A 14394-nucleotide genomic window follows, 5' to 3' on the forward strand; every position below is an offset into this window, starting at 1 on the left:
ACAGCAACAAGGTGCCCCAGTCGTGGATCTCATCATGTATAACAACCCAAAAACTCCAAATCCAAAATCCAAAAAAAGATGTCTTAAAAGGAGACACCAAAGTTTATTTGATTTTGGCATTACGTTCAAAAGATATCACAACAAAATCAAAATAGCGACATACATACAGCGCCCGCTCAATCCAAGGGGCTCATCAGCTTTTTTTTTTACACTGTTCTGTAACATGTCTTCCTCCCATCACATCCACTGTGTCGCAGCTCCTTTCACTCTCACATCATACAACCGCTCGCATTCGTTAATTCATCCCCTCCTCTCGTTAACTCAATAATACAATTTATCTGTAAAATCCATGCCCTCATACAAAATGTACAGTCACCCACATACGCAATTCAAACACTGGAATGCACACAGTGGGCTGCTGTCTATCTGAGGCTGTTGCTGTTGGGTTGTGATCCAGCGAGGCCGGGGTGGTCAGGACTGTGGCGGTTCTGGAGGGAGACAGAGAATCGGCAAAACACACTAAATGAGCTTTATTCCTGGTGACAGGAGTTTCCCCTTTAGGGAAATGGAGTTGATACATGGGTTTGCTGTGGCTAAGGTCACGATAAAGGTCTCAGTGAACACCTGATAACACCTTATTCAAAACTTTGTGAATTAATGTGGTTTTGGTGCATTGATTTCCTTACCTTCTTCTTCTTCTTGTCTTTCTTCTTTTTCTTGCGGTCTGGATCGTCATCTCGCTTCTTCTTCTTCTTCTTCGGATCGGAGTCTGATGGAGTTTCTGTGACGCCGAACATAAGCAGGTCAGTGGCCTGAAACACGTTGCATTCCGCTGTGTTTGTGTAGAGGTGTGGATGGAGTCATACCTTGTGGTAGAGGGTCCTGTGGTCGATGATGCTTGTGCTTGTGCTTGCTCTTCTTCTTCGGAGGCTGTATGTGCATCAGTCTGTACTGTTCTGGGAGCTGGGAAAAATAAACAGAAAAACTGATGTGAGTATTCAACTGAAAAACCTGAATATTCTACAAAAAACAAACCATCATAATACAGTTAATAGTTAAATTTACTGGTGTAAACACGCTGAAATGTGTTTGCGTTTATTGTGTTCAGTAAGTACCGGTCCTGTGTGTAGTCTGAAGCCTGTGAGGAGAGCGCCGGTCAGTGGGCTGAAGGAGTTCCCACACACCGGAGGCTTATCAATCAGAGAGCGCAACGAGCTGCCATCCTGAGTGCCGGGACAGTCGATCATACCTGCGGCACAGGAGAGGAAAGGGATGAGGAGTGGAAACACAGCGATGAAGAAACTTTAAGCCGTGATAACAAACACTCAGTGTGGAGGTGTCTCAAATAAAATCACAGGGTGTGTGTAGGGATCAATTCAACTGATGACATTTTTTTTGTGGCTTTTATTGCTGAGCACACAGATCAGATCTAAACCACAACGATAGACTCCCAGACCTGTCTTACATTTATGTGTTAGATTTGTATAACTCAACAATTACAGGAGATAGTTGTGGTTTTTTGGGGATAACAGGTCCAAGTTCAGCAACACTCCTATGAATATCAATTCAGTCCTTCAAAATTTAGCAAAAAAAAGGGAAGTGGGTTAAATATTTTGGATGAATCCTGATTGAAGGCAATAAGCTGAGAGGTGCCAACCTAGAAGTGATGCTTTGCTTAATATTACGGGTGTCGCTGGAGTTTTGACCCATTAAAGTTACAGGTCATTATACAGACTGAGGCTCCTGCAATGAAGTGACATCACATACTTATATACAGAACGTTATAGGAGAATATGTGGTTAGGAACACAACATTTGATCCTACTCTGATCTCTCCATCTCAACTGTGTTTCTTTAGTCTGATGTGCAGCGGCTTCTCTCTGGACCCACCTGGTAACTCTGGTAGAAAGTTGCTGAGCTTCTCCTTCACCTTCTTCCCGCAGAATTTGTTGTACGCGTGCTCCAGGTTGTAGTGCGTGATGAGGTTGGTGTTCCCCGTCAACTCGTTCCCCACTAAACACAGAGATTCATGTCAGCACAACAAACTCACACACTCACTGTAAGTCCCTGGGAGATGAGGTACTTCATCCCCATGGCTAAGCTAGGCTAGGCTAGGCTAAGCTAGGAGGTCATTGCCCACTGGAGCTACTGTCAGGTCAGGGGTGCTCAATCCTGTGATAGGAGCAGTTACATGTCATCTAACTTTAAAACACAAACGAGTGATAAAACATGTGAATATCATTTGGAAATAGTGTCGTCACAGAAGCAATAAATAACATCATATCCGAGTGACAGGTATGCTAACACCGTTAATTAGCTTCGGCTAGCGCTAACCTAGCACTGTTTACAAACTGTTTAACAACCTTCAGCTCATTTTAAAAATAAAAAAATAACTAACAAGACACAAGGCACTGTGAGAGTTCAAAAATACCTGGTAGCTCCCGCAGTAAGTAGAAGGGCTCGTTCATGGCTCCGGGCTTCCGCAGAGCAGGCCCCTCATCCCCGAGCTGTGGTGGCATCTGCCCCGACATGGAGACTTGGTTTTGCGGCAGAGGCGGCGGAGGTTTCCCCGGTCCGAACCCAAGAGAGGATCCAGGCGGTCCCTGAGCTTCGTTTTGCCCGTACAGCGTCGAAAACATTTCCGTCATTTCTATCACGAACAGTACATTTATACGGAAAGAAAAGGCCGGTTCCCTCAATCCCTGGGTTACTTAGTCAGACCGAGGTTCCACCGTGAATCAGACCGAGAGTCAACAACCAGACGCTTCTTTGTATGCCCCATATACCGTAATACCTCACGTAGACAGTACCACAATGATTGGTATATGGTGGCCCGCACGGATTTAATCACTGAGATCAAAGAACACATTTCATTTAAAATATTTCACGTTTATTTTCAGATAAACATACACAGTAAACAAAATCAATATGTACAGTTAAGTTAGTTTTGTGGAGTATTTTGAGCCTCACACATCAAAGACATCTGCAGGGCAGAGAGAAGACGCCAGCTTCTCGAATTCTGTGACTGATGCCTGAAAACAAGACAAATATATAAACAGTCAATTTTATTTCTCTCCTCATGTTATAACAATACGAATATTTTGGCTCCTGGCAATGATTGATCCTCAAAATGTACCAATGTGGTCTGAAACCAATAAAGCTGCAGTCATACCAAATATAAATCGAACGTCCTTGTATTGAAACAAGATGATAAATAAATAATTTGGCGAAAACTCCAGACATTTTTATCAAAAGTTGTTATTGTATCTATAAGCTCCCCTGAATATATGAATATGTATAAAATATATTATAATGAAAATGTTGTGTTATGTCAAAAATTGTACTGGAAAAATCCCAATGGCAGCCATTTCACCTATAGTCAAAAAATAAACATTGCACTCCTTTGTCTTAGTCAACTGTTGACTAAAATACATTTTTACACTTGCTTACAATTGCATCCTCTTCGTGAGTGCAAAAAATAAACCTGGTGGATAAGGTCATGTTGTTTTTTTGTTTTTTTAAGATCTATTTTATATTCTTTTATTGATCTTCAATCGTTCCCCTCTTACCTTCCACTCATCGACAGCCTCTGAGATGCAGTTTTCAGTCTGAGCAATGCTCTCTCTCCCTGCCTGAACCTTCTGAGCAAGTGCAGCGTTCTCCGCTTGGATTTTCTTCAGCTCCAGTCGCATGTAAGCCTCCTGCTTTTGATAGTAGGGCATCATGAAACTGCATACGTCCTGCTCAGGAACTCCACTGGGACGCCTAACCAAACAAGTAAGATTGTAACTTAAGCGATTCAAATGTTTTATATTTTCAAAAAATTGCAAGATGGAAATATTGCAGCGGTGATGCACAGTGCAACAATGAATAAGAATGCACCTAATAACATTTATTAGTGTATTGTGTGTAGCCATCATGATGTACCTGCTCTGAAGTATCTTGGAAATGTTCAAGATGAGCTAGATCATTTTGTATTTGACCGACAACTTTCCACATAACACCACAAATGATCAATTGATTAAATGAGAGAGGGGTGGAGAGAATCTCAGCAGATAAACACATGAGATTTTCGTGCAGGTCAGTAGATTGACACGGGTCATATATTCGATAAGATAATTAACATACTATTTCCTACTGTCAGAATTTATTAGAGTTAGTGTTGATAACAGGGAGTGGATGGATGTCAGAATTCAGATTTTATAAATCTAAAAGTGTTTAACAGGGAAATCAATAATTTCATTGGAGAGTTCTATCAGATGAAGATGTTCTTTACTCACCATGCAGGCTGTGGATTCTTCTTAGCAGCACGCTCCAGTTTGTCCAGCTCATTCAGTTTGACCTCCAACTGTCCTTCTTCGATCAATCTGCTGGTGTCGTCCTTCGCACACAGAGACACAGGCATGTGTGTAAAAAAGTGACAAGGCGGTGATCATATCATCATAAATTGAATTAATGTGTTGTACCTGTATAGCCTTCTGCAACTCCTCTATGAACTGCTTGTGAATGCTCTCCATCCTCTGAGGGTTCTTCTTGTACAGCGGACGAAACGTGCTGGCGAATCTGTTAAAGCTGTGAGGGAAACAAGTGTTTAAAAAGTGCAGTGACTTTTTGTGGAGTAAATATAGTTCTGAAATAGTTTGTTAATAACTGCAAACTCATTGGCAACTGCTTTACTACTCAAGTCATTTTTCATCTTAAAGTAACAGTTCCTGCTTCTGAAATCTGAGGGTGTGTTGCTTTTCCTTTGAGCAGTTATAATTAATTGTATTTGTTTTAATTATTTTGAGGCTACATTGTTTTTTGTTATTGGGCCAAAACATGCATTGTGAAGGGGCCACTGTGATCACACTTTTTTATAATCACACTTCAACTACAGTTAGTTGTTATGCTACATAAATACATCATCATTAGTACAACAGTCACAGGAGTAAATTAGCCCTAGTATCGATTTAGTGTCAAACTACTGAATATTTGTTCATATTTTAGCTTCAGAAACAGAAAAGCAACTTTTGCAGAAGTATTGTTTTACCAAATAAATATACGATATGAATATTTTCTCCATCACTGCTGCAAAGTCACTTGCTGAGTTTTGAAATGTATAAACTTTATTCTGAACCACTTCATTTATAGTGCACTTTTAAACACAACGTACATAGTGATACACATCTGAAAACAGAAGGGAGTACAACAATAATAATGCTGACAAACAGAAGGATGGACTGTACCTGGCGTGTTCGATCAGCTTCTCCAGGCTCTTCTGCATCACCTTGTCGAACAGCTTCAGTCTGTTGTACCGAGCTCCGGGATCCTCGGTGGGCTTGCGGCCCGGGCCGGGGTCCGACCCCTGAGAGGAAGCTTCTCCCACGGCTTCATTGGTCTGGTTTTCCGCGGAGTCTCTCACACATGTGTTATTTTCAGCCTCTCCTTGGGTTGCTGCTTCGCTTTCCTCCATCTTTTCTCTTCCTCTGTTTACGTTTTGAGGTCCCCGCCAAATCGACTTCTTCTTCTTCACTGCTGTTTAACGGCAGGTTGTATCTTTACTTCCGCTTTACTGCCATCTGCTGGTGGTAATGAACACCCACATATAACGTAACACATAACGTGATAATTATGGTAGGATGACATTATTTGTTTACACTTCTTCTATTATATCAACGTGTAAAAAATAATTCATGCCTTTATTAGGAAAACTCACAATTATTTAATACCAAAAAATCACAAAACAATTTAAGTTTACTATAGTAGATACAAAAATACTAAATGTATCATATTCCTAGAGATGCTTTACCTAGTATTTTCATCTAAATTTTTGAAATTGTTGTTTTCTTTACTAGAATTAGCCTTTTATATTTACATACTTTATATTTACATCGGGAGCTGCAATATGCAACTTCAACACTACATGTCACTACATTCTACACAATTAACCTATTTATAGTCTTCCACTCCCATGATTTCAAATTATGATAAAGCTCAACATTGACATAGCTTTGGACCCCTGCGCCTGAAAAAAAGAGACAGTATAGGACAGCGAAAATAAATCACAGTAATACACAATACAATATTGGTAAATAATAGGTATGCATATATATATATGTATATTCTATATATATAATTCACCTATATATATGTAGGTGAATTTCAAACTAAGATGGAGACTATAGTCCACAAACACACTTATACTAATAACATTCACAATAACACACACTGTATGATTATATTGTACTTTGTTTATAAAGTAAGAGAGGAAGAAGTGGAAAATAATGATTTGTGCTAATCAAAACAAGATATTTCATGAATACTAAATAATACTAATATTAAATGATAAAATACACTTATTTCAAACATAGTAATAAAACATAGATGAAATATCACAGGAAATTAATACAGGTCATATTTAACCCATGTTGTGCATTAAGAGGGTAGCGATGTAAAAAAAAAAAGAAAATATTCAAAAAATTACATAGGAAAAATAAAAATAAGGATTTGTGATGATCAAAGACATCACAGTTTCTATGGGGTGCCGTTTGTCAAGCAGCTCACGCTGAAAATAACAGCAACATTTTGTCACATTTAGCTTCAAACCATGTTTAAAAAACTGGTGTGAATTTTTGAGTCATTTTTTTGCACATTTACAACAATATTTGTCAACTTGGAGATATTTTAAATATTTAAATCCAAATGTTAAATGTAACACTTAAATGTTAAATGTTAAATCTAAATGCTAAATCTAAATCTAAATGTTAAATTTAAATCTAAATGTTGAATCTTAATCTAAATGTTAAATTTAAATTTAAATCTAAATGTTAAATCTAAATGTTAAATCTAAATGTTAAATTTAAATCTAAATGTTAAATCTGAATCTAAATATAAATGTTAAATCTAAATGTTAAATCTAAATCTAAATGTTAAATCTAAATTTAAATCTAAATGTTTAATCTAAATGTTAAATTTAAATCTAAATGTTAAATCTAAATATAAATGTTAAATCTAAATGTTTCGGGTCAAACTAAATATTTAGCTAATATGCAAATTCAAATGCCGGTTACAGGAAGTAGTAACAAAATAAAAGCTCGAGGAAGTCAGAGTGTGTTTATTACGGAGCCCCCCTAGGGACACGGGGGAAAATGAGGACAGCAAAATGACTTTTGCGAGATCCCGAGAAAGTTTAGGACAATGTACATCCGGGTATCTCATAATAATGACATATTAAGTCATTATTATGAGATACGGGTTGTGGGCGGGGCGCCACAGAGCAGGGAAGCCGAGGCTGAGCGGCTGCGGGGACAGCCGCCCTACTCGCGGAAGTGGGCAACTGTGCATCGATACAGAGACATAACAGGATCGATCCATGTTTTCTGCTCCGTTCATTGTCTTAGCGATGTGCTGCCGCTGAATCATTATAACCAGCGCTGCTCCAGCATCAGAACAGACGCTCATTAAAAGTCCGGTTGTCCTGTGTGTGTCTGTGTCTGCTTCCGCCTCACGTCCCTCTGTCCCCCGCTCACTTTACACTTTAACAATAAACACCAGCGCTGATCACAAGTTATTAGGACACCTACAGGACTGATGTTATGATCTCATACTATCTCATAATAATGAGATACTGACTGCAGGGTCTGTCATGGGAGACTGTGTGTGTGTGTGTGTGTGGGCTGTGTGCGTGTGTGTGTGTGTGTTGGGGGGGTGTATGCTTGTCTCTGTTCCTCTTCACTAAAACTGATAATCACATGTATTTTTTAGTTATTATCCGATGATGACCGATCATGACTTCGGATCGCTCCGTCACTTTAACGCTGTCAGTCCTGACTGCGCGTCACGTTCTGCTCGTGTTGTGTGGAGCGGGGGACATGTGTTAAACATGTGTTTCATGAGCTCAAACAAACACAAAGTAAACATCAGTCCTGTAGGTGTCCTAATAACTTGTGATCAGCGCTGGTGTTTATTGTTAAAGTGTAAAGTGAGCGGTTATAATGATTCAGCGGCAGCACATCGCTAAGACAATGAACGGAGCAGAAAACATGGATCGATCCTGTTATGTCTCTGTATCGATGCACAGTCGCCCACTTCCGCGAGTAGGGCGACTCAGACTGTCCCCGCAGCCGCTCAGCCCTGCTCTGTGGCGCCCCGCCCACAACCCGTATCTCATAATAATGACTTAATATGTCATTATTATGAGATACCCGGATGTACATTGTCCTAAACTTTCTCGGGATCTCGCAAAAGTCATTTTGCTGTCCTCATTTTCCCCCGTGTCCCCTGGGGGGCTCCGTAATAAACACACTCTGACTTCCTCGAGCTTTTATTTTGTTACTACTTCCTGTAACCGGCATTTGAATTTGCATTTAGCTAAATATTTAGTTTCACCCGAAACATTTAGATTTAACATTTATATTTATATTTAACATTTGTATTTAAATTTAACATTTAGATTTAAATTTAACATTTAGATTTAACATTTAGATTTAAATTTAACATTTAGATTAAACATTTAGATTTAAATTTAGATTTAACATTTATATTTAACATTTAGATTTAACATTTATATTTAGATTCAGATTTAACATTTAGATTTAAATTTAACAATTAGATTTAAATTTAACATTTAGATTTAACATTTAGATTTAACATTTAGATTTAAATTTTAATTTAACATTTAGATTAAGATTTAACATTTAGATTTAAATTTAACATTTAGATTTAAATTTAACATTTAGATTTAGATTTAGCATTTAGATTTAACATTTAACATTTAAGTGTAACATTTAACATTTGGATTTAAATATTTAAAATATCTCCAAGTTGACAAATATTGTTGTAAATGTGCAAAAAAGTGACTCTCAAAAATTCACACCAGTTTTTTAAACATGGTTTGAAGCTAAATGTGACAAAATGTTGCTGTTATTTTCAGCGTGAGCTGCTTGACAAACGGCACCCCATAAGTTTCAGCTGTCATATATTCCTTTGATTTCTTAGATTGTTCCAAGAGGAAAGATTTATGATCTGAAGAGAAACAAGAGTGTTTTTGACCTGAACAGATCAGTCTGTGTTTAATTATAGTGATAGCACCACCTACTGCCAAAAAGAGGTAAGCCTAGTTTTACACCTTTAATTCCATTCAAATGAAATGGTGACCGTGTGGTCTACACTTGATGACGTAGACCAGTGGTATGTTCCGGTTATCTGATCTAGATATCTATCTGTCCTGCTCCTTTAAGTCCAAGTCATTTCCTTTCTACTCTTCCAATCCCAGCCATTCTCTCACACTTATTTTCTGAAACTATAAAGTATTTTTATGGAGATCTCAAGACGCAATGTCGTCTCTGTTATTTAAATAAACTTTATTGATTAAAAAAGCATAACAACATTGAATCTACGGCAAACGGCCGTGTCCAATCATGACCAGATCGCTTTGTTCCGCGCAGGCGCAGTGAGGCCGGGGCGGCACACTGGCTCAGCAGACCTTCAGCTGTCACCGATCCTCAGACCTGTTCGTCCGTCGCTCTCCGCCGACATGGTTCTAATCACCGGGATCTGCACCTTCCTCTACCACCTGCCTCAGATCTACAAATGGCTGCTGAAGCCCTACTACATCTCGTCCATCTTCATGACCGTCTCCTTCCTGCTGGTGCGGAAGTGTCCGGGGCTGTGCGAGCACCTGGCGACCCAGCGAGAGGACGGCAACTCCTGCGACTTTGACTGGGTGAGCACGCTGCCGGGGGCCGAGCTGCTCCTGCTGCTCCTGCTACTCAACATGGTGGACGACACGCTCCGCTGATCACAGAGTTAATCCAATGTGTTTGTTCCACAGAGAGAAATGGAGATCCTCATGTTCCTCAGTGCGATAGTGATGATGAAGAACAGGAGGGCAAGTAAGTGTCAACCCACCGAAGTTTACCCATTAACTTGTATTAACGGGTTTTGTAGTCTTGAAACTGCACTGCATGCATTTTATTTTTCTATGTTGCTGTGCAAAGTGCTATAACAGTGTATTATTTAGGGCTGCATCACATTACACATACACTCATAGAAGTCAGGCCCCTAAACGTGCCTGGTTTAGTTTTTTCATCAAGATCCATCAATGATCCCCTGGGTAATCAGTGTGTGTGTGTGTGGGGGGGGGGAATCCAGAGATCTGCCTTGGGATTCAGATCCACACCAACATTCAATGTGTTTCCTCCATTCGCCAAAACAAATCCTTCTACCAAGTTTTCTTTTCTTTTCTCTTTTTTACATAATCGTACTTGGAAATAAATAAACCAAACAAACGCATGTTATAAAAGTAGCCATCTTGTTGTCCTGCTCTTGAAGAGGGACCATGAACCAAGATTTGTCTTTTTAAGATGTCAGTTGTTTTAGTTTCTGTTGTCTTCAGCTATTATGAAGTTGCTTCTCATTAAACTGCTTCAATTGTCTTTATTGGTCAAGTATGTGACACAAAGCTCAGACATGACTTTGTTGGAGAAGTATACGGCAACAGATAATTATTATTTCATTATTAATCTGTCTGACAGTTTTATTCAATGAGCAGTTGATTAAGTGTACAGAATGTGTCATTACTTCTTGAGGCACAAAGTTAACATTTCACTTTTTTGTTTTGTTTTGGTAGACAGATAATACGGGAGTAACAGACAAATATAAAAAGCAAGAAGCTAGGCCCATGTTATTTTCGCTTAAGAAATAACTTTTAACATAAAATAAATTATCCGAAAGTCAATCAATCAGCTAATCTAATAAATAAACAAGTCATTCAAGCTCTCGAGTACCATTTGCTCAGAGAAAAATTGTAAAACGGCCACGTGTTTATGTGTAAACAAACTGTTGTCATAACATGCTAAGTGTTTGTTTACACTATAAACAGTGTGGTCATCACAGAGACCAAACCAGTGATGCTCGGTATCAGACAAGTCAACAAGAGTGAGACAAGAAATTGTGTTTCCTGGAGGTTTTCTATTCGTAAAGGTTGAGACTGAAAGAAGACTCCTCCCCCTCTGTGCACGACCTCGTATGTAATTGCACTCTGCTGTTAAACTTTAGCTCCACTGGTATTTGTGGCCTAATGTGTAACCGTTTCACATCCGAGAGAAGCGCCGCACACATCCAGGAAAACCTTGCTTTGTTGTGTAAACATTACAGCCGCAGTGTTAATCCCGGCTTCCTGTGCTCTGACCTTGTATCAACAGGCTGAAGGTTGTTTGCCGGCTTCACCTGTTCCTCCCCCTTTCTTCTTCTTATCTCCCCTTTTTTATTACAGTCACAATGGAGCAGCACGTGGGCAACGTCTTCCTGTTCAGCAAAGTCGCCAACGTCATCCTCTTCTTCAGGCTGGACATTCGGCTCGGCATCCTTTACATGGCACTGTGTGTCGGTCAGTGACCTCGTGACCTTTGTGACAAATACTCACGATTGGAGTAGATGTGTGTTACAGTGACAGTTGTGTAGCTGAGTTATGAAGGCTAATGACACACATTTAGATGTAAAACCTTTCCAATACTGAAATATCGGCTGAAATGTATATTACATTTTTATTTTATCACTTTGGCAATGATTCTGAAGATGTTTTTATCCAACCTTTATGATAAAGAAATGTAATTGAGGCTTGGTGTTCTTCAGTTAAATCATAAACTTAATTATGATTAAATTAAAATAAGCACTAATAAAACTAAATATATAGATTTTTTAAAATGTAAACAAAGATAACATCCTTTCCTGCTTTGTTTATTTGGCGTTATTAAATGTATCATACTGGAGGATATCAGCAAACAGATCCTACGCTTCTCCACAGCTTCAGGAAAATGGAAAACCAAGATGTAGCTGTTTTCATCAAATTTAAACCTCTTTATATTCACAGCACTCTGTCTCTTTGTCTCGTCCCAGCGTTCCTAATGACGTGCAAACCTCCTCTCTACATGGGCCCAGAGTACATCAAGTACTTCAGTGACAAGACCATAGATGTGAGTGTTTCACTACAGACTCTGAGGAATTACACATGTTTACATATACACATCTGCCAGATGTTTGTGGGCGCCTCAGGCCTTCATTTGAGTGTTTATTGTGGGTTTTGGAAAGTTTCTCTCAAACATGGAGGGTCCCAGGGGTGTGATTTAGTGAGATAATGATTATTTAAATTTAAAGCATCTGAGAAATGAGGTTAGTGGGGCTCAGACGTCTGTGACAACCTGCGATTTAACAGTTGTTACAGTCGATTTGTTTCCTAATTGGTCACAAGTTTAGTCATCAAGAATATCTTCATGTTAAAAACCTTTTTTTGCTCGAGCTCCAGAGCAGAGATGTAAAACTACATTAAGAGGGTTTGTAACATCTGCAAACGTAATAACAGCCCACAAAGGTAAAACAAATCTGCAGCTTTTTAATGTAATAACCCGCCAACGTTATAAATCTCCCACAAACGTAATAGCAGTTTCCTCCGACATGCAAGCAGCTTTATCATTCCTTGTCAGTTCACAGAATTGTTTTGTGGGACGTACATCTATCTAGTATTTGCAGGAAATTACCTTTTGTAGTAGGCAACTGCTATTTCGTTGTGGTTTATTAAGTTTGTGGGCTGTTATTACGTTGGCGGCTGTTGCAGGGTTTGAAAAAACATGCATCTTTTTATGAACAATAAAACTTCAAATAAACCATAATAAACCGCAAAGTGTTAAATATAGGACCTATTAATACAATATTTGGGTTAATGTATTAAGCTACTTTCTAAGGCCTGGCTCATAACAACAAACATGTATGATGATATTTCAGTTGTGTAATTGAACGTCTGTCATTTGAAATATTGAGGTAATAGACCTCCCTATTTATTGATGCACCGTTGCTCGAGGGGAGTTGGTGTGAATGACGGAGATCTACATCTGCGGCATCTCTTCTAATGTAATTTTGTCCTTTATTCACCAGGAGGAGCTGCAGAAGGACACTCGTGTCACCTGGATTGTTGAATTCTACGCCAACTGGTCGTCTGACTGCCAGTCCTTCGCTCCTGTCTTTGCCGACCTTTCCCTGAAGTGAGAAGGCGCTTCACGTTTACTTTTACTCTTTGTATATCGCAAACATTTAAAAGTTTCAAATTCATCCTTTCTGCTCTGTAAATAATACCCACGTCAGATTAATATTATTATGTTTAATCAGGATTGGCTGACCGAACAAGTGACTTTCACAGAATGTTCGTCCTGATGTGACATTTTTAGAGTTCAACTTTTAGTCGAAATAGGCTGTTAATGCCGTGTAAGATGCATTTGATGTCTCTGTCTGTTATCATGCAGGAGAAACTAAGGCAATTGCTTTAAAAAATTGACCACATGCTGGATGTTTTCCATCGACGGCAGTTATGACTTAAAGCCTGAATGTCTCATGCGTCTCTTCCTCACACCTGCAGGTACAACTGTCCTGGACTCAGGTTTGGGAAGGTGGACATCGGACGTTACGGGGAGGTTTCAAAGAGGTGAGTAGTGATAGTTTTGATCCAACCGTATTGTTTTGAGATTCCGAGTGCCGGTATTGACTCCAGCTTTAATTATTTCTGAACAGGTACAGGGTCAGTACTTCCCCTCTGTCCAAGCAGCTGCCCTCACTGATACTTTTCCAAGGAGGCAAAGAAATTATGAGACGTCCAATGGTGGACAATAAAGGGAGAGCGGTGTCTTGGACTTTCAATGAGGTGTGTCAGAAAAACAAACAAACACATGGAGTACAGACTGTGTCACTTGCTCACTCATAACCCGCAGTCATGCTAATAAATCTTATTCATCCCCAGGAGAACATCATCAGAGAGTTTAATCTCAATGAGCTCTTCCAGAAATCCAAGAAGCTGAACAAAAGTCTGGGTGAGGAGCAGAAAAACGCTCAGCCAGAGGAGGTCAGCAACGAGCTGCACACCGACACTCCAGAGGAGCCGACAGAGAGCAAGAAAGACAAGTGAGGAGGAAGAACCATAGAGGGGCCGCATGAAGTCACTTCCTCCAACATCGACATGCCTTGCATTATCGCTTTAGTCCAGAATATAACAAAATGGCGAGAAAAGGTTCAACCACAGCTTTGTTTCATCTCTACGTTAAATCCTTACTGAGGAAAATATATACCCAGAAAAAGCTGCAGCACACTTCCCTGGTCTGACTAGGTATGATGTGTATGGTACGGTGTGGTTTGAGCTCAGTCAATGATTTGACCTTATTTTCTTACAGACCTTAACTTATTTTCGAAGAAATGCCTTTTTTGTAATGATTGTGTTTGGGCTAGTCTCCACCACTGCATGTAAACTTGTGCTGCCTGTAATTTGCAACTAGTATGTTTAACTGATGTCTCGTATTTCAACACCAAAGAAAAAGGTGAGAAGGTGAAGCAAATAAAAATAAATGACTGCACAGTAAAGATTCACAATGTG

The 14394-nt window shown here is 39.4% G+C and overlaps 3 protein-coding genes across 3 annotated transcripts; 1 reads left to right on the plus strand and 2 right to left on the minus strand.

Moving 5' to 3' along the window:
* Nucleotides 1-67: 67 nt before the first annotated feature.
* On the minus strand, nt 68-2778 carry med19a (mediator complex subunit 19a). Its single transcript, XM_061079543.1, has 6 exons — nt 2431-2778; nt 1890-2012; nt 1116-1249; nt 867-963; nt 687-781; nt 68-488 (listed from the first exon to the last, which is right to left on the minus strand). The coding sequence occupies exons 1-6, from the start codon at nt 2645-2647 to the stop codon at nt 423-425; spliced, it is 732 nt and encodes a 243-aa protein (XP_060935526.1). The 5' UTR covers nt 2648-2778; the 3' UTR covers nt 68-422.
* A 139-nt stretch (nt 2779-2917) lies between these two features.
* si:dkey-6i22.5 (polyamine-modulated factor 1) lies at nt 2918-5454 on the minus strand. The gene is made up of 5 exons (XM_061080221.1): nt 5228-5454; nt 4466-4571; nt 4280-4380; nt 3569-3764; nt 2918-3031 (listed from the first exon to the last, which is right to left on the minus strand). Exons 1-5 carry the CDS (start codon nt 5452-5454, stop codon nt 2966-2968), a joined length of 696 nt encoding a protein of 231 aa, XP_060936204.1. The 3' UTR covers nt 2918-2965.
* A 4010-nt stretch (nt 5455-9464) lies between these two features.
* tmx2a (thioredoxin-related transmembrane protein 2a) lies at nt 9465-14381 on the plus strand. The gene is made up of 8 exons (XM_061079239.1): nt 9465-9705; nt 9814-9874; nt 11257-11370; nt 11880-11956; nt 12912-13018; nt 13390-13455; nt 13542-13671; nt 13768-14381. The coding sequence occupies exons 1-8, from the start codon at nt 9517-9519 to the stop codon at nt 13930-13932; spliced, it is 909 nt and encodes a 302-aa protein (XP_060935222.1). The 5' UTR covers nt 9465-9516; the 3' UTR covers nt 13933-14381.
* The last annotated feature ends 13 nt before the right edge of the window (nt 14382-14394 follow it).

The sequence above is a fragment of the Limanda limanda genome, chromosome 10 (assembly GCF_963576545.1).
Source record: "Limanda limanda chromosome 10, fLimLim1.1, whole genome shotgun sequence".
Lineage (NCBI taxonomy): Eukaryota > Metazoa > Chordata > Actinopteri > Pleuronectiformes > Pleuronectidae > Limanda > Limanda limanda.